At 43.6% G+C, this 24,857-nt stretch overlaps 1 protein-coding gene across 1 annotated transcript in view; it reads left to right on the forward strand.

Moving 5' to 3' along the window:
- Window positions 1-24,018, forward strand: part of SH2D4B (SH2 domain containing 4B) — a 421,191-nt gene extending 397,173 nt beyond the window's left edge. Inside the window, exons 7-8 of the mRNA XM_073574815.1 lie at window positions 21,889-22,109; window positions 23,725-24,018. Of these exons, the coding sequence (XP_073430916.1) occupies window positions 21,889-22,109; window positions 23,725-23,817 (314 nt within the window). The 3' untranslated portion in view covers window positions 23,818-24,018. The remainder of the gene's footprint in view (window positions 1-21,888; window positions 22,110-23,724) is intronic.
- Window positions 24,019-24,857: the final 839 nt, after the last annotated feature.

The raw sequence follows: 24,857 nt of genomic DNA on the forward strand, positions 1-24,857 counted from the left end.
CTTGAAGGGCTTTGGTAACAGCAGTATGAATATTGATTATAATTAGCCCTAATAAGGGCAGTTGTTGCAGTTGAAAGAAATACTACAGGTGTCTAATCCTTGCCTATACGCAGCTACAACTCTGTCCCTAGCTCAGCAGTTCACCTCTCCCTCCTCTGCCTGTGGTACACTGTGCCGAGCATGGCATCACGGGTCTTAAATATGTGGCCAGCCAATCACAGTAATCCCACAAGCAAGATGGCTAATGGCTTTACAATGACTGGCAGACAATCCCTGCATGATTATTGGTTGTCTAACAAGCGCCAAAGAGGTGTGAACTCGAGTTTGCACTCAATCATTCAAAAATACTCGCTGAGTAACATCTTGAGAACACTGATGCTCGAGAGAGTAACGAGCAGTGATGAGCATGCTCGCTCCTCACTAGTACCCACCACAGAAATTAAATTCTTTGCCAGGTGGCAAGACCCATATGAAGTCTGGGAAAAATTGGGGAGGTGAACTACATGGTGTATCAGCTTGGAAGAGGAAACACAAGCTATGTCAATTTATTAAAGGCCTGGAACGACCGGGAATGTATGGTTACAGAGCCGACTTCGGTCACGTCTCCTATATTTCCTCTGACACTCACCTAGGAAAAGGCTGTGAATGAGGCAAAGGTTAGCTAAAGTCTCTCAAGACAGGAGTGACAGGAGGCTCGGAAATTAGTGCAGTGGTATACAGACATATTCTCAGAACTGCCCAGTCAGACATCTGTGATCCAACATGACATTGTCACTGCTCCTCAGGTAAGGGTGCAAATTAATCCGTATCATGTGCCAGAGGTCTGGAGGCAAGCCATCTCAGAAGATGTAAAGAAGATGCTCTAGTTGGGAGTCAATGAAAAATCTGGGAGTGAGTGGTCTAGTCCCATTGTACTGATATGAAAGTCGGACAGATCGTTCTATACCAATTTTCGGAAATAGAATGAGGTTTCAAAATTTTACCTTTACCCAATCCTCCACGTGGATGAGCTGACTGAGACTGGGACAGGCCCAGTACTTCACAATGCTTGATCTAACCGGTATCTCCTAGCAGGTGCCTCTGACAGACTCGGCCAAATAAAAGAACACCATCGTTACCCAGGAAGGTCTCCATCATTTTGTAATATTGCCTTTTGGGTTACATGGGGTCCTGGCCACATTTCAGAGGCTGATGATCATAGTGTTAAAACCTCATCAGAAGTATGCATCGGCATACTTAGATGACATCATCTATAGCAGCTACTGGCATACCTACTTGTCCCAGATGCAAGCGGTAGTGGATTCACTCAGAGCTGCAGACTTGACGGCGAACCCAGAAAAATGTGCAATAGGTCTTGAGGAAGCCAGTATTTGGGGTACGTGATTGGCCGTGGGATTATCAAACCCCAAATAAATAAAATCGAAGCAATTCAAAACTGGCCTCTTACTACGAAACAGTTAAGAACATTCCTCAATATCATTGGATATTATAGACAGTTTCTACCTAATTTTGTCTGGAGATAAGCACCCCATACCGATCTCTTAAAGTGACAGAAATCGGTCATGGTCTGGTGGAATCCTTAGATGGAGGACACTTTCCAGTCAATGACGCTTGTGCTGTGTTGACAGCTGTGTTGACAGCCCATTCTTATCAATCCCAAATTTATAAATGTATTTATTGTGCAAAACGGACATCTGTGTGGTAGGGCTAGAAGCGGTTCTGATGCAATAGGTGAACAAAGAAGAATATCTGATCACCTACTTAAGCAAGAAACTTACCCTACCGGAGAAAAATTATAGCTTATTGGAGAAGGATTGCTGGGCCATTAAGTAGGCCTTGGAGTCCCTACGTTGTTATTATTAATTGGAGCAACAGCTCCGGCTGGTAATAGGCCACTCACCCCTGGTCTGGATGAGAAATGCTAATGTGAGGAATGCTCGGGTCACCAGATGGTTCCTGTCCTTGCAAAATTTTAGTATTTCAGTGGAACATTGAGCTGGGAAGCCGACAAGGAATGCTGATGCCCTGTTGCAGCCACCTTGTATGGTGACAGGCGTTCAACCTCACAAGTTTGAACATGGGGGGATATGTGAGACAGTGAGGGGAATCATATGTGAGGGCCATTTTGTATCCCCCAGAATGTGCTTAGATGCATACTGAATTGCTTGAGTGCATTGTAATCACAGTGAAGCCTGTGCCTACCATACAAGATAAAAGTAAGTGTGGACTGGGTCAAGTTACTTGACCAAGTTACTAAATTCACTGACAGAAATGTAGCTGCCTTACAGTTTATATATGTTTGTATATTGGTCACACAGAGTATTAGAGCTCCTATACATTGATTTACTACTAAAGGTGTGCAAGCCCTATTTTTCTTTTTTGTAGAAATATTGAGGGGTATGGCCCCCTCCAGGGCTAAGCACCCTTCCTTTCCCATACAAGGTTTTAATTACAAGCTGTGCGTCATTTTCTTTCACTTCCCCATTCAGATGAGGCTGGTTTGGCAAATAGAGAGGTAGGACATTAGTGATAGGAACCAACCATATTTAGACACCTTAATGAGATTGGGAGGCTTTCCTGCTCTTTCATCAAAAATCCCTATGTACTAAAATGTTTGCCGCAATATTAGAGTTCATGTATCCATTAACTGCAGTGTGCTGATGCATCATGTTGTTAGGCGTCGAGTTTCCCCTACTGCACAGGGGGAATCTCAAGCCATGTTCTCTGCGGTCTCCCATTCCTCTGCGGCTGCAGAGATTCCTGCTCAGCAAAGGTGTCGGTCCAGACTTCTTGCCCAGGCTAATGCTAGGCGTCTGATTGCTCCTTCAGGCTCTGCTGTAACACCATGCTTGAATCAGCAGCAAGCAGACGCTCCAGGGACTAAGTCCTGTATTTTGCCTACTGAGCATGCCGTGGGATGACCTCTCAAAGGAGGTCGGAGGTCACATGCGCAGGTCTCGCTCCTGCTCGGATTGGTCCACCACTGGGAAAGTCCTGGAAGGACGCCGCTATAAAAGAGCCGCATGGCCGCTCAGCCATGCGCTAGTATAGACTCATGCTTATTTGTGTGTATGATGAAGGATGCATGTGTCTGGTGACTGACTCATTAAGATTCCCTCCCTCTGGTTGTGTTTGCGTTAGGGATTCAGAGTTGGAGTCAGTGCCAATGTGTGGCTATGCTCACGCCACTGTGCACCTAGTACTCTGCACACACTAGTGTCTGATAGTGTCGCTCACTGCAGGGCACTATTGTACCACGGCAAGTGGCAGCGACCACCTGTGCAGCGCCTTGCGCAACCTGTGCGCTTATCTGGCCCAACCCTGGGCGATTAGAGGCATTTGCCTGAGCGGCTCTGTGCACACCTGCACGCTTATCTGGGATTATTATCCCGTGCTGGCACCGCTGCAGCGGCACCAAGTGCTAGTGGACTAGAAGGACTCTAATCCCGTGTCCTTGGGACAGAGTCCTATGTCCGTTTTCTAGCGCTCATCTAGCCGAGTCCTGTGGGCTTAACAGGTTTTGGCATTTACTTTGTGCGGCACCGCGGTTCTGTGAAGTAACAGAGCTCGCGTCAGTACACACCGGGTGACGCTAACCCGTGTGTGTTCATTTATTGTCTGCCGTATAACCTCCGCCATTACCGAGCAGCAGTTCTACACCTCTGCACGGTGGACCCCAGGCGGCGAACGCATCTCATTGTCATTTTTATTATTTGGTGCGTTCCGCCAGCCTAACACATGTATGTATATGTTTGTATATTGTCCACACGGTGTATTTGTGCACCTGTACATTAATTTAATTCTAAAGATATGCAGGCCTAAATCTTTACATGTTTATTTTTTGCTTTTTAGATTTTTTGCTTAATTGTGAAGTGAATCTTTCATTTATGCAATAATCTGCTAGATGACAACTCTTCTTTAAAACAAACTGTAACTTTTATAGTATATTTCTTTGAGGACCGAGTCTCAGCAGCTTTGTTTGAATCAAGCTTATTCCAGGCCCCACATCCATATGAACACATCTATGACCAATATATTCTTTACTTCAGTACATCATCAGCTGTAAGAATGAATAATTTAATGTGTCAATGGACTCAAAGTACATTTTCAGCAGAGTTCCTCTCTCCTATTAGATTTGATTTTAGCATGTAGAATCACAAAAAGACAACTCCGTAATCAACTGTTAAGGCTCATACCCATCACCATAAAAAGAAAGTGGTCTGATATCTGTCCAGAAAAGTGGAACGAGTGTCATCTGATTTTCATGCTTGTACCATGCGATTTTTATTAACTAACATCCGAATGACACCCGATTTACATGCGAATGCGATTTTAACATGAGCTTTTACATACAGTAATTCTCTATGTCATTTAAATACAGTATTCCAAGGAAATATTCTTCCCTATAAACATTTGTGCTCAAATGTTTACATACCCAGGCAGAATTTTTGCTTTCTTAGCCTTTTTTTCAGATAATATAAATGATAAAACCAAAGCTTTTTCTCCACTCATGGTTAGTGATTGGCTGAAGCCATTTATTGTCAAACTACTATGTTTTCTCTTTTTAAAGTATAATGACAACCCAAAACACCCAAATGACCCTGATCAAAAGTTCACATACCCCATTTCTTAATACCGTGTATTGTCCCCTATAACATCAATGACAGCTTGAAGTCTTTTGTGGTAGTTGTGGATGAGATTCTTTATTTTCTCCGATGGTAAAGCTAAGAGAATAAAAAGGGAAAACACAGTAGTTTGACAGAAAATGGCTTCACCCAACCACTAACCATGAATGGAGAAAAAGGTTTGATGTTATCATTCATATTCTCTGAGAAAAGGCCAAGAAAGCAAAAATTCTGCTGGGGAATGTAAACTTTTGAGCACAACTGTGTATATATAGAAACACTTCTTGTGGTAAATCATCTGCTGGTTTATCATAGCACAACACAAACCGTGGCTGGGTTGAGCAAAGTAAATGTGACTTTTCTGATCTAAAATAAAACAAAGCTAAAGTCCAATAGAGTCCTTTTTCGTGAAAGATTCAGCCGCAGGGAACACTCAAAGTCTTCAGCTTTCCCTGGAGCTACCGTCTGGAGACTTTCCTCTCCAATCACACAAAAGAGGTTGTTTTCCTGAGCATGTTCGGGTGATCGAGTATTTTGGCGTGCTCGGAGATTTAGTGTTTATCGACACAGCTGCATGATTTGCGGCTGCTAGACAGGCTGAATATATGTGTGGAATTCATAACAAACAGGCAATCCCCACATGTATTCAGCCTGTCTAGCAGCTGCGTCGACAAACACTAAATCTCTGAGCACACCAAAATACTCAGAGATCACCCGAGCATGCTTGGGAAAACCCGAGCAACGAGTATACTCGCTCATCACTACTTAGTAGGTAATATTTCAGTGTATCCATGGCCTATTTTATGGCTAAGCAATTCTCCACAATGGCATCATTTTTCTCGCAGGCACAAAGTTTCAGGCTCAGATACAGGATGGGATACTCTTCCCCATTTATTTCCAGAGATAGCACGGCTTCCAACCTGACTTCTGAAGCATCTGTCTGGACCACAGATTCTTGAGTAAAGTCAAGACTGACCAGAACAGTATATTTACACAACGCCTGCTTCAGCTCTTGAAATGCAATCTCTGTGTCAGCAGTTCATTATACCATCTTCGACTTAGTGATCTTAAGGAGATCCATTAATGATGCGGCCATTGTGGTGAAGCTTGGGATAAACGCTGGTAATACCCCACAATTCTAAGAAACGCCCTCACTTCCTTCTTGGAAAGCAGATGTGGCCACTTCTGAATCGTCTCATTCTTAATTAACTGCATCTTGAATTTGCCTCTCCCTATGACGTAGCCTAAGTACTTGGCCTCTTTCTTCCCTATGGCACACTTTTTACGGATCTATGGTGAACCCAGCTTTTCACAAGGCATCCAGAATCGCCTGTATCTTTGGTCAGTGACTACTCCAGTCAGGGCTGAAGACCACAATGTCATCAAGGAAGGTTTGCTGCATACTTCTTATGTGGAGCCAAGATCCAATCCATAGCCCTCTGAAAGGTAACTGGGGCCCCCTGCAGTCCGAAGGGCATTCTGGTGTTTTGGAAACACCCATTAGGTATCAAGAAGGTCATCTTCTCCTTGGCAGTCTGGGACATGGGGATCTGCCAGTAGCCCTTCATCAGATCAAGGGTTGCAATGTACCTCTCGGGTCCAAGTCTTTAAATGAGTTAGTCCATGCTGGGCATCGGATATACATCAAAACTGGACACCTTGTTCAGCTAGCAGTAGTCATTACGAAAAAAGCCACTCACCATCGGGCTTCGACACGAGGACAATGGGACTGGACCATCCACTTTTTGACTTCTCTATCATTCCAAGGTCTAGCATTCTCTTAAACTCATTTAATATTTCCCATCATGCTACGGGAATTCTATAGGGCTTGAGGTTCACCCTTTCATGCAGTTTTGTCAACACATGATGCTCCACCACCTGTGTATGCCCTGGCAACTCCGAAAATAGGCCACGGTTCCAGTGCAGTAGTTCCCGACACTGGTGCTTCTGGGTCAGAGCTAGAGTCTCTGCATTTGTGACTTTCTCCACATTGGCTTCGGGACGGGCTCCCAGGGAAGGAGCTTCCAGTGATTCCCGATCTCACCATGGCTTCAGCAAGCTCACATGATATACTTGGTATACATGATATACTTCCTTCCACCTGGCTGGTGTACCTTGTAATTCACCTCACCCAGTTTTTCCACCACCTCATATGAGCCTTGCCACTTGTTCTCCACCGTGGAGATAAGCACTTTCATGTGGTCCCCGAGCTGAAACTGCTTCAGCCTTACTGATCAGTTATATACCCTTGCCTGTGCCTCCTGTGCCTGGAGAAGATGCTCCTTCATTATAGGTATTACTTTTGCCATCTTCTCCTGCAACTGGTCGACATGCTCTATGATGCACCACTAACTCACCTCCCCTCAGTTTGGTCACCAAATGCAATAAATCGCCATTTACTGCAAAGTATCAGCCCCCGGCTCTTGAGCAACCCAATTACATATGGTAACATTATCAAATGCCCCCTTTACGGTAAGGTCCTTATCTTGATAAGTCCCAAAGTTCTCTTTGGGCACTTCTAACTCAGGAAAGTTGGGCTCTGTCATCGTCTCATCCCCCTCTTCAGCGAGAACACATAGGGGAAACTCCATCTTTTATTTTGATGGAGTCTCTTCCTAAGGGATCTGGCTTTTGTCCACAACACTCTGTACAGCCCCCTTTTTCACAAAATAAGGAAAAATCCTTCCCCAGTATGAAAGGATATATCAAGACTTTTACTACCTCAGACTCATGAGATTTAGTACCATAGTCTGTTCCCATGGTCACTCTGGCCACACGGTAGTCCTTGTTGTCTGTGTAGTGTGCAGCGGATGCCCAAGAACTTATAAGGGGTCAACTGGTGGGGCAGTGTAGCACGGATTAGGGTCACTAGACTTCCAGAGTCCAAAAGTCCAAGAACCAGTACCCCATTGACAGACACGGTTCATGCCGGTGGCCTCTTGCCAGGCTGACAGTCCACACTGCAGGTGGGATAGCATAATAGGAACATCATAGGTACATTGAGTTAGGAGACATATGGACCAGGTGGCTATGTTGTTGCCTCATTTGCAGCTGTTGACTTGCCAGTTGCTGCTACTGTTGGAACTGGAACAAATGCATGACATGCTCCTCCATGTTGCCAGGCGTTTCCTGCTGTATGGCAGATTTTACTTAGGACATGCAGTTTATCCACAGCCTACATGTTTTCCTGGATTGAAGCCCGCATTCAAAACAGCATCTCTGAGGGGTTGACCCACTCGGCTGCTTGCAGAGGTAAACACAGAAAACACTTCTTGTGGTAAATCACCAGCTGGTTTATTGTAGCACAGCACAAACCATAGCTGGGTTGAACAAAGTAAAAATGTCCTTTCTGGCCTAATGGCAAAACAAAGATAAAGTCCAATAGAGTCTTTTTTCCTGAAACATTCACCCACAGGGAACACTCAGTTTTCCCTGGAGCTAGTGTCTGGAGACTTTCCTCTCCAAACACAAAACAGAGAAAAAAAGAAGTAGCTGAAAATTTAACTGCTCAGCCTCAGTAGGCATCCCGCCCATCTCTCACCTACTCCCCAAAAACCCAGTCAACAATTACAATGGCTGTTTAACCCCTTCAGCACATAGCATGCAGGAGATAAACTTATGGGTTTCAGATCACAGAAGAAAGCAATCTTTGACACATATCTCCCTCACACACAGTGCCAGTGACCATATCACTATATAATATATACTGTATATATACACAGTTGTGCTCAAAAGTTTACATACCCTGGCAGAATTTTTGCTCTCTTGGCCTTTTTTCAGAGAATGCTAATGATAACACCAAAACTTTATCTCTAATAATGATTTGTGGTTGGGTGAAGCCATTTGTGGTCAATCTGTGAGATTACATTTGTTTTACGTGGAGAGTACAGGCTTAACTAAGGGTCTGCATGATGCAAGCAATGTGATATTGATCATCTAAACTGTGTTCCAAATTCATGTGCAAAAAGAGTTTAGGAGTGATAAGGTTAGAATTTTTTTGTTTGTCATTTAAACTCATTGATGGTGATGTGTGTCAAGGCTCTTTATATCACTGAAAGCAATTGCAGATACCTGTGCAAATTAGTTTGGCAGGTTTGTCCAAATAAAGGCAAGACTACTTAAGAAGGCTGTTCCACATTATTAAGCAGCCTACATTTTTTGCCAAAATGGGAAAGAAAAAGGATGTGTCGGCTGCTGAGAAGCAACAAATTGTGGAGTATTTAGGTCAAGGCATGACTACAATCAACATTGCCAAGACACTTCATCGTGATCAGCGCACAATCAAGAAGTATGTAGCTGATTCCCAGCACACACTTGTGCGTGCTGATAAGGAAAAATTGAGGACTCTTTCCAACAGGCAATTGCATCAGGTTAAAAGAGCAGCTGCAAAAATGCCTTGTCATAGCAGCAGACAAGTTTTTGAAGCTGTTGGTGCCTCCAACGTCCCCCGAACAACAAGATGCAGGGTCCTTCAGAGGTTTGCAGCTGTGTGTAAGCCATCCTGTCAACCAACTCTATCCACTGCACACAAGCAGAAACGGCTCCAGTGGGCCAAACGATACATGAAGACAGACTTCTAAGCTGTTTTGTTCACCGATGAGTGCCATGCAACACTCGATGGTCCAGATGGATGGAGTGGAGGATGGCTGGTTGATGGACACCCCATGAAAACACGGCTAAGACGCCAACAAGGAGGAGGTGGAGTAAAGTTTTGGGCTGGAATCATGGGGAGAGAGATTGTCGGCCCCTTTAGGATCCCTGAAGGGGTAAAGATGAACTCCATAATCTATGTGGAGTTTCTAAAACAGCACTTCCTGTCATGGTTCAAGAGGAAGAACCGTGCTTTCCGCATTAAGATCATTTTTATGCATGATAATGCACCATCTTATGCTACAAATAACACATCTGCATCTCTGGCTGCTACGGGCATAAAAGAGGACAAACTTATGGTGTGGCCACCATCTTCCCCTGACCTCAACCCCATTGAGAACCTCTGGAGCATCATCAAAAGGCGTGTGTATGATGGTGGGAGGCAGTTCACATCTAAGCAACAGCTCTGGGAGGGTATTCTGTCCACATGCAAAACAATTGAAGCACAAACCATCCAAAAACTGACAAATTCAATGGACGAGAGAGTTCAGAAGCTTATTTCGAACAAGGGGTCCTATGTGCAAATGTAACCACCTAGAATAAAGTTTTGACTTGAAAACTGTTTGATTTAATTTTGTAATAAGCTGATAATGCTTATAATTTCACAATTGACCATTTTTTTGTTCAAAATAAAAAGGTTGAAAACTCTGCTGTGCATAATAATTTGGAACATGCATTTTGAGTGTTTCTTATTTTTAAAAATATACTGTTTTCATAGGCAGTTTGTTAAAAAACATTGCAATTATACTAGAATATTAGATGACTGGAAAATAACAATGACTGCAATTCATATAGGTAATTTAGAGAAAATATGAGGAAATATTTTTTGCATAATAATTTGGAACACAGTGTATATTGCAATGTGAGCTTACATAAAAATATGTGAACTTAAAAGATAAAAATATATTTTTTATAAGTCTATACAATATGACATCCCTAGAAAAAATATCACTGTATAGTGATCCATCAAGCAATATTGCTCAAACAATACTAATACACTACATTGTCATATCAGGGCATATACCGGTAATAGTGAAAATATTTCTTACCATCTTTCCCATCACATTGTCACCTTCATCTCCTCTTCTCCTATGTTTACTTCCCTTTGTTTTTATCTGTTCTTTTCTTTATTGAAAGGTCCTTTCCCCTATGGGTTTTTGTTTGTTGAATATAAAGTAGGTTAGTCCAGATGCTCATCCGCTCCTCTGGATATATGGTTGGTGCATGTGTAAGAAACAGAAAACCGTAATGAAATAATTCAGATGTTCATTCACTCCTCTGAAATATACTGTAAGAAGGCATCATCATCACGGTCACTGGCTACCAGGTAACTGTAAGAAAGAATAGAAAAAGAAATGGGGTTGGGAGCATAAAATCATTTTAAAATACGTCCAGTCGTGATGCCTGTGAATTTGTGGACCCACTGTGCCACAAGGCTGGGCCTACCCAGGAAGGGGCTTAACTATGCGGCTACCTTGATGTTCACTGGAGCCTCTAGTGATGAGGTCAGGCTTGTGCGGCAGGTAGTCACCAGGTGCCTACTGCTGACCCCAGAGGTCAGGTATGCAGACACTACTTTAGGGCTTAGTTCAGACTGGTCAGTCTAGGATTCAGTATCAGGATTAGGCCACTTTGTGAACAGGACCGGTCACTCCAAGATCAGGGGACAATTTTCAGGCACTGGCCACTCCAAAAAAAGGGGACAGGTTTCAAGCACTTGCTGGTCTGAGACCAGGAGACAAGGTTCAGGCACTGGCCAATCTGGGACCAGGGGATGAGGTTCAGGCACTGGCTGATTCGGGACCAGAAGATGAGGTTCAGGCTCTGGCTTCTCTGAGACCAGGGGACAGGGTTCAGGCACTGGCTGCTCTGGGACCAGGGGATGAGGATACAGGACTGGCCGCTCCAGGACCAGGGAATGATGTGCAGGAACTGGTCACACCAGGACAAGGACATAACATTCATGTGTATGCAGGTAAGAGGATGCAGTAACACAGGGATGCAGAGCAAGGGTTTACTTACAGCAAACTCCTCGCAGGGAGATAACAAGGGAATAACAGAGTGATAACAGGAAGGGGACAAGCAGGTGAAAACAGTGTTATTGTGATACAATGCAACAGTCTTGCTATCAAATTCAACTTATCGTGACTCTGCTGTCCTTTAGTCGCAAGCGGTCCGATGGATGATGGAATGCCGGTGGCGGCTGACACTGCGCCTTCAGGCTTCCCCGCCCAACATACTGTTCTACTTCTGGCGGCAATCGGCAGTCACTGGTTCTGCCTGTTGAGCCCCTAGTCCATTAATCTGCAGAGCCGTAGTATGGAGCTTTGTACAAGTCTCTACTCGGCGTGTGCTCTACTGCGCACCTGCCGACAGCTAGCTACCCACCCCTCGATGCTGCTCCTGGTGCTCTTTCCTCTGTGCAACTGCACCGTGCAGCTTCGCTCATCGCCCATCCCTCTGCACACTTATTGATACTCGGGAGCCCTCACTGTACCTCTCCCGGGTCTCTGCTTCACGCTTCATCTTACTTCGCAGAGGGCAGTTGGCTCCTGCCTTCTCCTTTCACCGGCGGGAACTCTCTGGCTTTTCCCACATTACACTCTCTCTCATCCCCCTGCTTACCATACCCCTTCTTTCCAGGTCATGGGTCTTGTCCGGCTCCCATTTCCTTCCCCTTTGCAACACTGGATGCAGCCTTGGTGGTTCCGGACCCGACATTGCACAGGTACCGGCAGCCCGGTCTTCCTCCTTACACATGCTCTGGCCACTTTGGGACCAGGGGACCTCACAACTCAATAGCAGGAGTACAGGTGGCTGGGAATTTAGGGGGCAGCGATCATGCTATCCTCGTGTTTTGGATTACAAGAGACTTTAAGGTTAGACTTCAGAAAGGTACATTTTAATGGGCTCAGAAAGAGGTCCAGTGGCTAGAGTTGAGCGACTTTGGTCGGATCGGGTTTCATGAAATGAAATGAGTGGATGAATGTCATCGGCTCAATGCTGACTTTTATTTCCCATTGACTTGCATTGGGGTCGGGTTTCGGACGAAACTCCGACTTTTTTTGCCCTAGTCGGAACAGTTTCATTTGAAACAAATTTTGTTTCATAAAACCCGATCCGACCAAAGTCGCTCTACTCTACCAGTGGCTGGATGTTCTAAAGGACTGAAATATCCAAGAAAGATAGAAGATTTTGCTAAATGAAATTGCCACAGCACAATTGGTAACAATCCCAAAAAGAAGGAAGAATTGGAAGTATTTAAAGAGGCTATGATGAATGAACATAGAACTTAATCACTTGGTAAAAAGGAAAAAAGAAATGTACCATATATTAAATGGATAGAGGGGGGCATATCTAAAGAAAAATATAATGCTGTTTGAAGGGAATGCAAGGCAAGCGTTAGAAGAGCTAAATTACTAATGAAGTGAGGCTTGCAAGGGCAGAAAAAAAAGGATTTTGACGGTATGTGAAAAGCAAAAGAAAAGTAAAAGATGTTTTAGAATTTTTACAGGATGATTAGGGTGAATTGATCAAAAATTATGAAAAAATAGATTTAAACACCACGCTAAATTAAGTGTGAGGAATAAAGGAGAGGAATACCATGCATAAACATATGAATTTGTTTCAAGAGAGTTTTTGGTGTGCTCATTTGCGCAACTGTAGATGCATCCACTGAGCATGAGATGAGATAAGTTGATCAGTTGTGTAGATAGGATGCGAAATTGTGAACTGATGCTGCTTGTGAGTAGTACAGTACCTGCAGGGTATTGGTACCTGAAATATATTGAATAAATTAAGTGCATCATCTTATCAGCATTTAGTAGGTGTGTTTGTGCACTTACTTAATATGTCAATTCTGATGGCGCGCTTCGCTGTAGATCCACTGAGGAGAAATGGAACCGTAGGTTTATCAAGACTTAGGATGTCAAGCATATGTTAACCGTGGTCAGTCCTTTAATGTCTGAAATATATTCAACCTGTTTATTGCACGCTACTAAAAATAGTCGGTTCACCTTAATTAATTGACTTACTTAAATCAATATTGATGATAAGGAAATGCTGAGAATCCGAAAAATAGGAACAAGACCTTGGTCAGGAATGTTTTTCATACGTTCTCTTAGGTACCAATCGCTGGGTGCTATACAAAAGGATATATATAAATAATGTATAATAATGATAATTGATCGGCTTTCTGTATTATTCAGAAAGAAAATAGGAACATATAAATGCGTGAATAAGTTTGTTAAAGTACTTAATTATGCTGGCATTGGTGGTGCAGTGTGTTATAATCCTGGGGGATTGTAAGCTGGACAGACTGAGGTTAGCTAATCTCACCGGCACCGGTTCTCCTAGCTTCGTCACATCGCGCTTAGCTCCTCCCTCTCTTTCGCGCCCAAACCTCAGCGCTGCTTCCGGCTGCAGCACGCGAGTCACCGGCGGTTCTCTTTGCCCAGTGGCAGTCCTCAATTCCACATAGCTGACGGCATCCTCCGCTATCCCTGCAAGCGGTCACCCAGCACTAAAGATGCGCTCTTCGGGAGCGGCTTCTCAGCACCGTTTTCTAACCTCAGCTTTTCCAGCTTACAATCCCCCAGGATTATAACACATTGCACCCATAACACATACTATACCCATGCGCAAGGCCTTTATGAGTTTTTCTAATGTACCAGATCTAGGTATGTAGTGGCTTTATTATACCGAATGTGTGTTAGGAAGAGTGACAGCACGATATTGGGAGCTGCACACTTACGTGCGTGTTTCTAATCCATTTCGCCTTGGGCTTGATGACGTTTGTACTGATTTGTGAACAGCACATGCGCCTACTATCATTACATCCAGCCATAGTCGGATTACTGACTTCCGGCCACCTCTTGTTTGGTGCATGTGCAATAAGTACTTTCTGCTTTAAGCGATGCACTTGGTATTTCCGGTAGACTCGTCTTGCTACACTTGCGCAATGATAATGGCAGGACACCAATTTCTTTGCCACATGGTCTCTGTTATTCCGCTAAAACACCTGGTATGAATATTCTATTATTTACCTCCTGATTATTTAATCTTTTAATACTAGAACATAACACTCTTTGCTTTACTTACCATGAGGAAGACGCATTAAGAGTCAATACGCGTGGGTCTGTGTCGGGGCAGAGGGACGTGACTCTTATGATACCTTCAGTTTCCACTTCGACTGGCATTTGCAATGTCCATTAACAAGGCTCAGGGACAGTCCTTGAAAGTTGTAGGGATCGATTTGCAATCTCCATGCTTTTCTCATGGTCACCTTTACTGGCCTGTTCAAGAGTTGGAACTGCCAAAAATCTGTTCATCTTTGCACCGAAAGGAAAAAACAAAAATGTTGTTTATCAAAAGGCTCTTGAATGAGTTGAAAATAAAATACTATCATACTTGGGTAATCATTTAGTTAATGTGTGTTGCAAATCTGTAGTGTTGAATATGTGATGTGAAATGTTTTTATGCGCAATATAATCATTATAATTTGTTATAACGAACCACTAGAGTTGAGCGAAACGGGTCGTAAAATTCAAAAGACGTCGACTTTTGCTGAAGTCGGGTTTCATGAAATGAAACCCGACCAAATCATGAGGTCGGCCACGAGGTCGATGACCAGAGTGCCAAAGTCGCGTTTCAAAAGATGCTTCCAGCGCCCTTATTCAGCCAATGATGGAGGACGCACACTGTGGTCAACGCGATGACATAGGCATCGGTCACCACCATCTTTGAGAAGGGCATGCAAGTGATTGGCTGGCTTTATGTGGCGTCACAGGGGCTATAAAAGGGCGTGAACGCCGACCGCCATCTTACTTATGGCGATCTTAGCATAGGGAGAGCTGCTGCTGCTGATTCTGTAGGGAGAGCGTTAGGCAGGGAAGAAGAACCAAAAAACTGCTTCTGCTGTTAGCAATTTCCACTTACAACACAACACTTTGGGTGCAGTGACAGGGGAGGCTCTATTTTTGTGCATCAACTCTGTTGCTTATAAGGCTGCCTTATAAGGCTCCCTGATAGCTGCATTGCTGTTTGCACACTGTTGTGCAAACTACTTTTTTAAAAGCAAAAATACTTTTCTTCCTCTTTTCTGCACAGTTACCAAGGGTTCATTTTTCCACCCTTTTGTGTGCGCACTGTGCAGCAGTCCTGCTTATTAGGCTGCCTGCGTCCATACTTGGACTGAGAGCATCATTGTCAGTGTCCTCAAATCTCTAGTGAGATCCAAAATCTCACCAATCCTATAGACACCCTCCACCTTGTCATACACCATCCAATTTGAGCCTGTTACATTGAGGTGTAATCTCACCTGGGCCAGAGACAATAGTTCTGCGTCCTCAAATCTATAGTGAGATTCAAATTATCACTAATCCTGTAGAAACCCTACACCTTGTCATACACCATCCAATTTCAGTCTGTTACATTGAGGTGTAATCTCTACTGGGCTTGAGACAATAGTTCTGCATCCTAAAATCTATAGTGAGATTCAAATTCTCACTAATAGTAGATACAACTTCTACCTTGTTTTACAGTACCATATAGCTGGTGGTATTTTAGGTACATTTTTCACAAAAATGAGCAAGTAGTATGGTGGAAGACGCCATGGAAGTGGGCGTGGGTTGCCAGCTGGTCCCGATGGTGGTGGTGTTGCATCTGTTGGTAGTGGCAAAAGCACAATAGCACCTAAGGCAGGAGGTGTTGAGCCTGCGTCATCGTCTGGCTCCACAAGGCCTCAAAGGTTCTCTTTTCTGGGAGTAGGTAAACCACTTTTAAAGCTTCAGGAACTAGTTTTGGCTAACATTGCTGACACAGCCTCCAGCTCTCTCGCCTCCTCTTCTGAAGTTTCAAAAAATAAAAGCACTGGGTCATCATTGGAGGCTCCTGGTCAGGAACAACTCCTTTCTTTGTGTCCTTCACCCCTACCAAAAGTGAAGGATGTGGCAGGCCACATTACCGATTACTCCATGGAGCACTTTTCACATACCATGCCTAGGTTAGCAAGTCAAATCGTGAATTCCCCAGTCCAAGATGAATCTGACATGGAGTGCACTGATGCACAGCCACTCAGCCACTGCTAGATTTTTCTGCTGGTACATTCACTCAGAGCACTACATTGTCCTCACAGTGTACTGAGGCAGAATCAGACCCTGATGAAACTCAGGTGCCCCTTCCCGCATACTCTACCACATTACACGGTGACACAGAGGAAGGTGCACATGAAATTGAAGAGGAGGTGATGGATGACCAGTTGTTGACACAGATTGGCATCCATTGGGGGAAGAGGGTGCCGCTGCCAATAGCTCAGAAGAGGAGGAGGAGGATCCGCAGCAGGCAACGACATCGCAACAGCTGTTATCTGGCAGGACTGTAGCAGTCCAAAAACGTGTTACAAAAAGCAAAAGAGTTGCAGGACAGCTTGGCCAGACGATCAAATTAGCACAGCGTGCAAGGTCTCAAAATGTCTTCCATAGTAGGAAGAGTGCAGTGTGGCACTTTTTTGAACAAAATCCTAATGATCAGGCAAAAGTTATCTGTAAGAAGTGCGCAAAGACCTTTAGCCGAGGGAAAAATCTGAGAAATTTGAATAGCAGTTGCTTGCTTAGACATTTAACCACCATGCACTTGCAAGCGTGGACGGACTACCAAACCTCATGTACCACATGTGCACCTGCTCCGAATGAAGGTAGTCAGCAACGCTACATTGCTTCCCCCACTGTAAGCCCACCGATTAGCACACCACCAGCAGCAAATGTCGAGGTGTCGTCGCAAGGGCAAAGCAGTCATGGAATCACAATGTTATTGCTACGAAAGACTGAATCTAGGCCATCACCATCACCAACCCTCTCTCAGTCTGCCATGTCCACCGCTATTTCCACCATATGCAGCTCTCAAATCCAGTTCACCCTACCAGAGACTCTGAGTAGGACATGAAAGTGCTCATCCTCTCATCCGCATACACTGGCTTTGAATGCCCACATTGCCAAACTAATCTCATTAGAGATGATGCCCTACCGGTTGGTTGAAAGCAAAGCTTTCCACGAGCTCATGGCCTATGCAGTACCACGCTATGGCCTACCCAGTCGGCACTTCTTTTCACAAAAAGCCATCCCAGCCCTCCACGTGCATGTGAAAGACTGCATTGTCCATGCACACAAGCAATCAGTGAGTGGAAAGGTGCACCTCACAACAGATGCATGGTCCAGTAGGCATGGCCAGGGCCGTTACGTGTCCATCACTGCGCACTGGGTTAATGTGGTGGATGCAGGGTCCACAGGGGACAGCGGTGGTGTGACAGTGCTGCCTAGCCCACGGTACAGGAAACAGTTGGCTGTAGGCGTTCGACCCTCCTCCTCCTCCAGAAGCGAAAGCTCGTCCACAGAGCGCAGTCGCACGAGCACTCCATCCGCAGCTGCCAGTGTTGCACATGAGGTGTCCCACTATTGAACAGCTAGTGATAAGCGGCATCAGGCTGTGTTGAAGATGATGTGTTTGGAAGACAACAGACACCGCGGAGGTACTGGCCGACTACTTGCAGCGACAAACTGAGTCATGACTGGGCAGTCTACATCTTGAGGCAGGCAAGGTAGTTAGTGATAACGGCTGGAATTTTGTGGCAGCCATAACCCTTTCAAAACTCAGACACATACCTTGCCTAGCTCACACCTTGAACCTGGTGGTGCAGTGCTTCCTCAATAATTATCCGGAGTCAACACCCCTGCTCTATAAGGTGCGAAGACTGTGCTCGCATATCCGCCGGTCGCCCGTACACTCCAGTCGTATGCAGAAGCTGCAGCGATTGCTCCACCTTCCAAAGCACTGCCTAATTATCGACGTTGCAACAAGGTGGAACTCCACCCTGCACATGGTTCAGAGGCTGTGCAAACAGAAGCAGGCTTTAATTAATTTGTGGGAGGCTACATGGGCAGGCAGTTTGCAGGCAGACATGGAGTTGTCTGGTGTGCAGTGGTCGAAGCTGAAAGACCTCTGTAAAGTCCTTCAGTGTTTTGAGGAATGCACACAGCTGGTAAGTGCAGACGACGCCATCATAAGCATGAGCATCCCACTTATGCGTCTGCTCATGCAAACTTTGACGCACATTAAGGAGCAGGCGTCTGCAGCCGAGGAGGAAGAGGACGAGGGAAGCCTTGATGACAGTCAGCCATTGTCTGGTCAGGGAAGTCTCGTGGACGAGGAGGAGGAAGAAGAGGAAGAGGACTAGGAGGATGATGGGGATGACTATTTTGGGGAGGAGGATGCTTCTCATGGGGCAAGAAAAAATGTTGGCGTGGCAAGGTAAGGTACAGGGTTTGTGCGTGACTGGAGGGATGTGGATTTGCCAGAAAGTGCTCCTCCACCCAGCACTCGCCGTGCATCATTGACACCTGGAGCATTGGCCCACATGTCTGATTATGCCTTGAAGATCCTAAAAAGGGACCCCCACATTGCCAAAATGATGAACGGTGACGACTACTGGTTGGCCAGCATCCTGGATCCACGCTATAAAGGCAAGTTCCAAAACATCATGTCACAGGAGAACCTAGAGCTAATGTTGGCTAGCAAACAAGCAACTCTGGTAAACCGTTTGTTTGAGGCATTCCCAGCACACAGTGGCGGTGATGTTTTTCCAACAAGCCATAGGTGGCAACATGAAAGAGGTGTTCGGGTGCACACAGCCAAAGTGGCGTTGGACACAGGGGTTTCATGACCATATTGTGGACTGATTTTTCAAGTACCGCTCACATGACTGCTAATACTGCATCGATCGAAAGTGACAGGAGACAGCAGTTGTCAACTATGGTAACAAACTACTTCTCCTCCCATATCGATGTTCTCCCTCACCGGTCATTCCCCTTTGACTATTGGGCCAGTAAACTTGACACCTTGCCTGAATTGGCACAATATGCCTTACAGGAGCTCGATTGCCCTGCTGCTAGTGTGTTATCTGAACGAGTCTTCAGAGCTGCTGGATCAATCCTGACAGAGAAAACGACTCGTCTGTCGACCCAAAATTTTGATGATCTAACCTTCATTAAAATGAGCCATGCATGGGTTTCAAAGAATTTTGTCCTACCCTCCCCTGCTGACACGTAGGTTGCCAGAAAAATGGCTTGCTTTTGTCTTCCTCTTCCGCGGACTTCTCCAATTACTCCATTTGCAGCTGCTGAATGTCCAACATCAACATATGCCAATTTTTCCACCTCCCTAATTGGGCTGCCTCCCCCCACAGGGCCGGGGTCACCACCTGGCGCATGCACCCGTGCGAGTGCCGTTGCCCTGTACAAGTGGTTGGGCACACTGTTTGGCAACGGCACTGGCACAAGGTCCCTCATAGTAGAATCAAGTGTCTCTGATGGTGGGGGTACACACTCGCCGTCAGACACACTGGCGTACTATGAGGGGCCCTGTGCCAGTGCCATCGCCAATGAGTGGGGCCCCCCTGCTTGCTCAGGATCACAGCACTTGCAAAGTTGAAATATTTACCTTTCCCTGCTCCACCGCCGTGACATCTTCCGCGTTTCCTGACAGTGACATTCTGGTCAGAGAGCGCGATGACATCATGTCTGTACGCCCTCTGCCTAAACAGTCCAAGTGCAGTGAGATGGAAGAAGGGGACGACGAGGAGTCCAGACTAGTACAGGGATTCCCTAGTGAGGAGACTTATTTAATTGTTTTCAATGTTGGGACAGCTATTTTTGGGGAGCACTATACTCTTGAGAATGATATGTGAGGCCCACCATACACTGGAGCATTCCAATGGTGGACATCAGACACTGGAGCAGCATTTACAGGGCCCATTATGCACTGGAGCATTAGAAATGTGGCCCATTATATATGGAGCATTATTTGGGCCCATAACACAGTGGAGCTTCACCCATGGGGACCAACATATACTTTAGCATTATGTGGAGCTCATCATATACTGTTTCAAACATTATATGGGACCAATGATTCTGTATGGAGAAATATATGGGCCTCATTATTCTGTATAGCGCACTATGCGGTGGCCATAATACTGTATGGAGTAATATACTGTCTGTTTTTTGAGCTATTAGAGAATTTAAAATGGATATCAGTCATGAGATGCAAGAAGTGAAGTATTTTTCATTGTACTATACCGCTATTTCTCTGCCGTATCAGAGGATCATGAATTGTGGCATGTGTTAAAGGAGCCCATTGACACTCTTTGGCCCTGGGCCCACGAAAATCTGGAGCCAGCCCTACCCCCCCCACAACTTTAGCCAAATAACCCCCAGTTTTCAATGCCTAACTATTATTATAAAGTAAATTAAGGTTGACAAGCTTAAGTAATAAGAATTGATGTTTTTGGCATTATAATGGGCACTGTAGGTGTGTTTCCTGTCCTCCACTCAGTGCCGACTTTTCTTCCCCATTGACTTGCATTGGGTTTCGTGTTTCAGTCGGCCTTCGACTTTTCACGATAATCGGCCGATTTTGTTCGACCCGAATTTTGACAAAGTCGGGTTTCATGAAACCCGACTCGACCCGAAATAAGGCAAAGTCGCTCATCTCTACTAACCACAGTTAGTTACTATGCCCAGGCAACGCCGGGCTCTTCAGCTAGTTCAGCATAAAATCAACAGCATGATGAGTGTTTGGAAGATATTACAGTAATGAATAATCATTACAAATAGACTGCACTTTAAAACCTTATGCACAAAGCAACCTTATTGAATGTTATTGCCAGGAGAATATTTCCACATGGTTATTTTCATTGGTACAGTATGCTATTCATTTATTTGTATACCCTGGTAGCACATATTGTATGATCCTGTAATTGTTGGTTTGTATATCAATTTATTTAGATTAGGCCATACTTTTGTGCTTTCATACTATTAGAGCCCATGTCCCTCACTTTTTTCTTCAGCACTCTTTCTTGTTTTAAATCTGTTTTTTTGTACAATAATTATCAATAAAATAAATGTTTAGGAATAATTCTAATATCACTTCTTCATTACCAAGGTAAAATAAGATACAGTGCTAGGTACGTTTTGTTTAAATCTATTAATTTTACACATGGATTAGGGGGTTTGTTCATACAATTATTACTTTTTGCATGCAAAGTGTGTATGCAAAGTACAATGTTGATAGAAATTATCTCAAACTTTGGATATGCAGGAAAAAAAATATGTTCTTCATATTCACAGCCTTACCAATCTGCTGTGAGGACCAGACATAGCAAAGATCCCTTTTTGCTTCATGCCAAGATTAAGAACACTGAAACATGTACCCATGTTTTCCAAATATGTCTTAATGTATTAAGCTATATTATTACAAATTATGCCTGAATTATTTCTCACTTTTACGCATGAGAGCTACTTCATGTACCAGAGATGGAAATTTTATGATCCTCATACATCGGAGCGTACATAATTAGTCATCTTTCCTCTTTTATAGTATTTGTATTGGGCATTATTATATCCATTGATCCATTGATTATTGTATGGATAGCATAGAGGTCAGTATAATGTTCTTTTGACATTAATTCCTGGTCACAGAAAATCTTCTGGTTGGACCACAGGTAATTATTTGCATGTTTATGATACAGGATGTGTATGCCTAAATTCTTATTTTATTTCATCAGGTATAATAAGCCGGGAGTCGGCAGAAAAGTTGCTGATGAATATGCCTGAGGGCTCCTTTCTTGTTCGTGTTAGTGAGAAAATTTGGGGCTACGCTTTGTCCTACCGACAGCAGACTGGTTTCAAGCATTTCCTAGTCGATGCTTCAGGAGATTTCTACAGTTTTCTTGGGGTTGACCCAAACAGACACGCAACTCTTACTGATCTCATTGATTTTCATAAGGTACTTGTTAAAATTAAAAAGATTAGAAAGCATGTAAAATCAAAATATCGAATCATTCTAATATCCATAGATGCTGTAAGACCTATAACTGGGGTCTAGTAGTAAATCTATCAGTTTATGTAAATAAGTGTAATGTATCCAATAAGGTCTGGTAATTAGGTTATGACATACTGTATGTATCTCATATTGCAAATCTGCACATAAGGAACCCCAGCAGCTAATATCCTGAGAACTTTCTAATATGTAGGTGACTTAATCAGTTTTAGTAAATCAATCATCTGCATTTAATTTTTCTCTAAAAATTTAGAAAGCATTGTATGATATGGCTTGTTCAGACTTGGCCTTTGGAAACACTGCCCTATTGCAGTCCTTTTCAACCATTCAGTACAACCGAGAGATTGTGCTATGTCCCATCTTTATAGAGAGAATACACCTTCCTGCAACTTTGACTTATGAATTGGAATATATTAAGTGCTTTTCGTCTCCTGATTGACACGTCAAGGAGGCTGTATCTCATTTGAGTCTCGATGAAGACTCATTCCCATCGCTGACATTTATGGCATATACACAGAATATCCAGGAATAGATCTGTGATGTCTAGGAAAGTGTTGGCGATTCAGACGGTTAATGCAAGTCTATACATTACCTAAACCCTGTTGTGCCGCAAGCGTTTATTCCTGCCCTAATATTAGGTCAGTGCCCAAGGGTAGTGCTGCCACTATAGCTTATTCAGTACCCTAAATAACTTCTCAACATGTTTCTACATCTATCATAAGTATTCATCAGGGAATTTACTGTATGGAGGCTTAAAATAGATCATCAAGGAACCTTGGTTATCAGGACCCTATTCTCTAGATATATCCACATGATAGAGGAAGGTATTGGTTGTGATAATATTTTCTAGGACTGAATAACATTAGCGGCATTCCTACACTTGGGTACTGCCTTTGTAGTGGTAGTGGTTGTAGTGGTAGTGGTTGGAGCAAACACATCGGGCATGTCCAAGATTAACTTGATAGCTCCCCTACATGCTTCTGGACATCATAGATATATTCCTGGAACTCTCGGCACAATTAGTGATGAGTGAGTGTGCTCGGATAAGGTGTTATCTGAGAACTCTCGTGTGCTAATAGAATATCTTTGGCGTGCTCGAATACTATGTTCGAGTGGTTGTGGCTGCATGTGTAGCGGCTGTTCAACAACTGTACGAAATACCTAAGAGGCAATCCTTGCATGTATTGCGCCTGTCAAACAGCCACTAGACATGAAGCCATGGTGACTCAATCATAGTATTCGAGCATGCCGAAGGTACTGTATCAGCACACGACCATGCTTGGATAGCACCTTATCCGAGCACACTAGCTCATCACTAGTTACAATACATTATTTATTATTTGGTGGGATCAAACCATTTATTGCTATACACTGGTTTTCAAGAGCACCTGTTTCACATTGATGGGCTTATCAACAAATGACAATATCCCATTTCATATTTCTTCAATTTCATTTGTGTAACATTGTGTTCTCTGAAATTTTTCTGATTCTGACATACTGTACAGCTATTATTATTTATCTATTCGTCATTTATAGTTCTAACACTTTTATCCATTGTCAGGAGGAAGTCATTACAAGTTCTGGAGGAGAACTCCTAGTGGAACCATGTGGACAAGCACAGTCCCCACCGGACTTTAGTATATTATTTGGATGAGGCCACTGGCAGTAGTGGCCTGACAGCACGGTTCACAAATTATAATTTTGATTTCAGTCCACTAGTATTTGAAAAATAAGGACAATTTTTACGTGTTGCAGAGTGTCAATCACATCAGATATTTTAAGTTCTACTTTCTCAGTTTTATTTTTATGCTTTTAATAAAATGACCTTTATATTTACTGAGGAGTTATGGGGAACACTTAAAAGACAAATGTTCAACTACTCCACATTAAAGCATATTTCCCTATTCGGTTTGTCTCCACTTTGTTCTTATTTTGCATGTATCCATTATTTAACATGATTTTATGTCATGTACTATTGATAAGAATTTGTAATTTATAGTCTAGTGAGTATCTAAAATGAAATATATTCCATTCCTATTTATGCATTAGTTATTTGGAGTTAGAGGGCAACAGTGTTAGAAGCAAGCTTCTGAGAATACATGACGTCAATGATATATTGAAACTTATAAATTTTAAATTATTCTTAGTTTTCAAAGAAATACTTGGCAACCGCCATCACTTTGATATTTTTTCTGTAACTTATTTGATTAAAATGAGGTTGATTGCCGCAGATTAAATGGATGTATCCATTACAATTAACTTACAATTCAATATCCAAAAATCCAGTTGAGTATCCTGTTAAGGTTTGAAAAACAATTGTTTGCATATTTTGAACTGCTTTTTCAGAATAAAATGCTATGTCATGAAATGTGCCAAATTTCAAAATAATTTGCTACTCATAATTTTAATAAGCTACTAGAATGGTATCCAAATCTGTGTGTGCTTATATTAGGAATGTATTTGATTTCTTTGTTGCCTTTCAGAAGAGATTAAGAAATTTTTCCAAATGTATTATTAAGCCCCTGTCACACTAACCAAGATCGCTAGCGAGATCGCTGCTGAGTCACAAGTTTTGTGATGCAACAGTGGCCTCAGCAGCGATCTCGCTACGCTTGACAGGTATGAGCGACCAGGCCCCTGCTGTGAGATCGCTGGTCATGTCGGAATGACCTGGACATTTTTTTTGATCGTTGA

Source organism: Dendrobates tinctorius, unplaced genomic scaffold, assembly GCF_039654945.1.
Source record: "Dendrobates tinctorius isolate UK_male_01 unplaced genomic scaffold, ASM3965494v1 ptg000040l, whole genome shotgun sequence".
Lineage (NCBI taxonomy): Eukaryota > Metazoa > Chordata > Amphibia > Anura > Dendrobatidae > Dendrobates > Dendrobates tinctorius.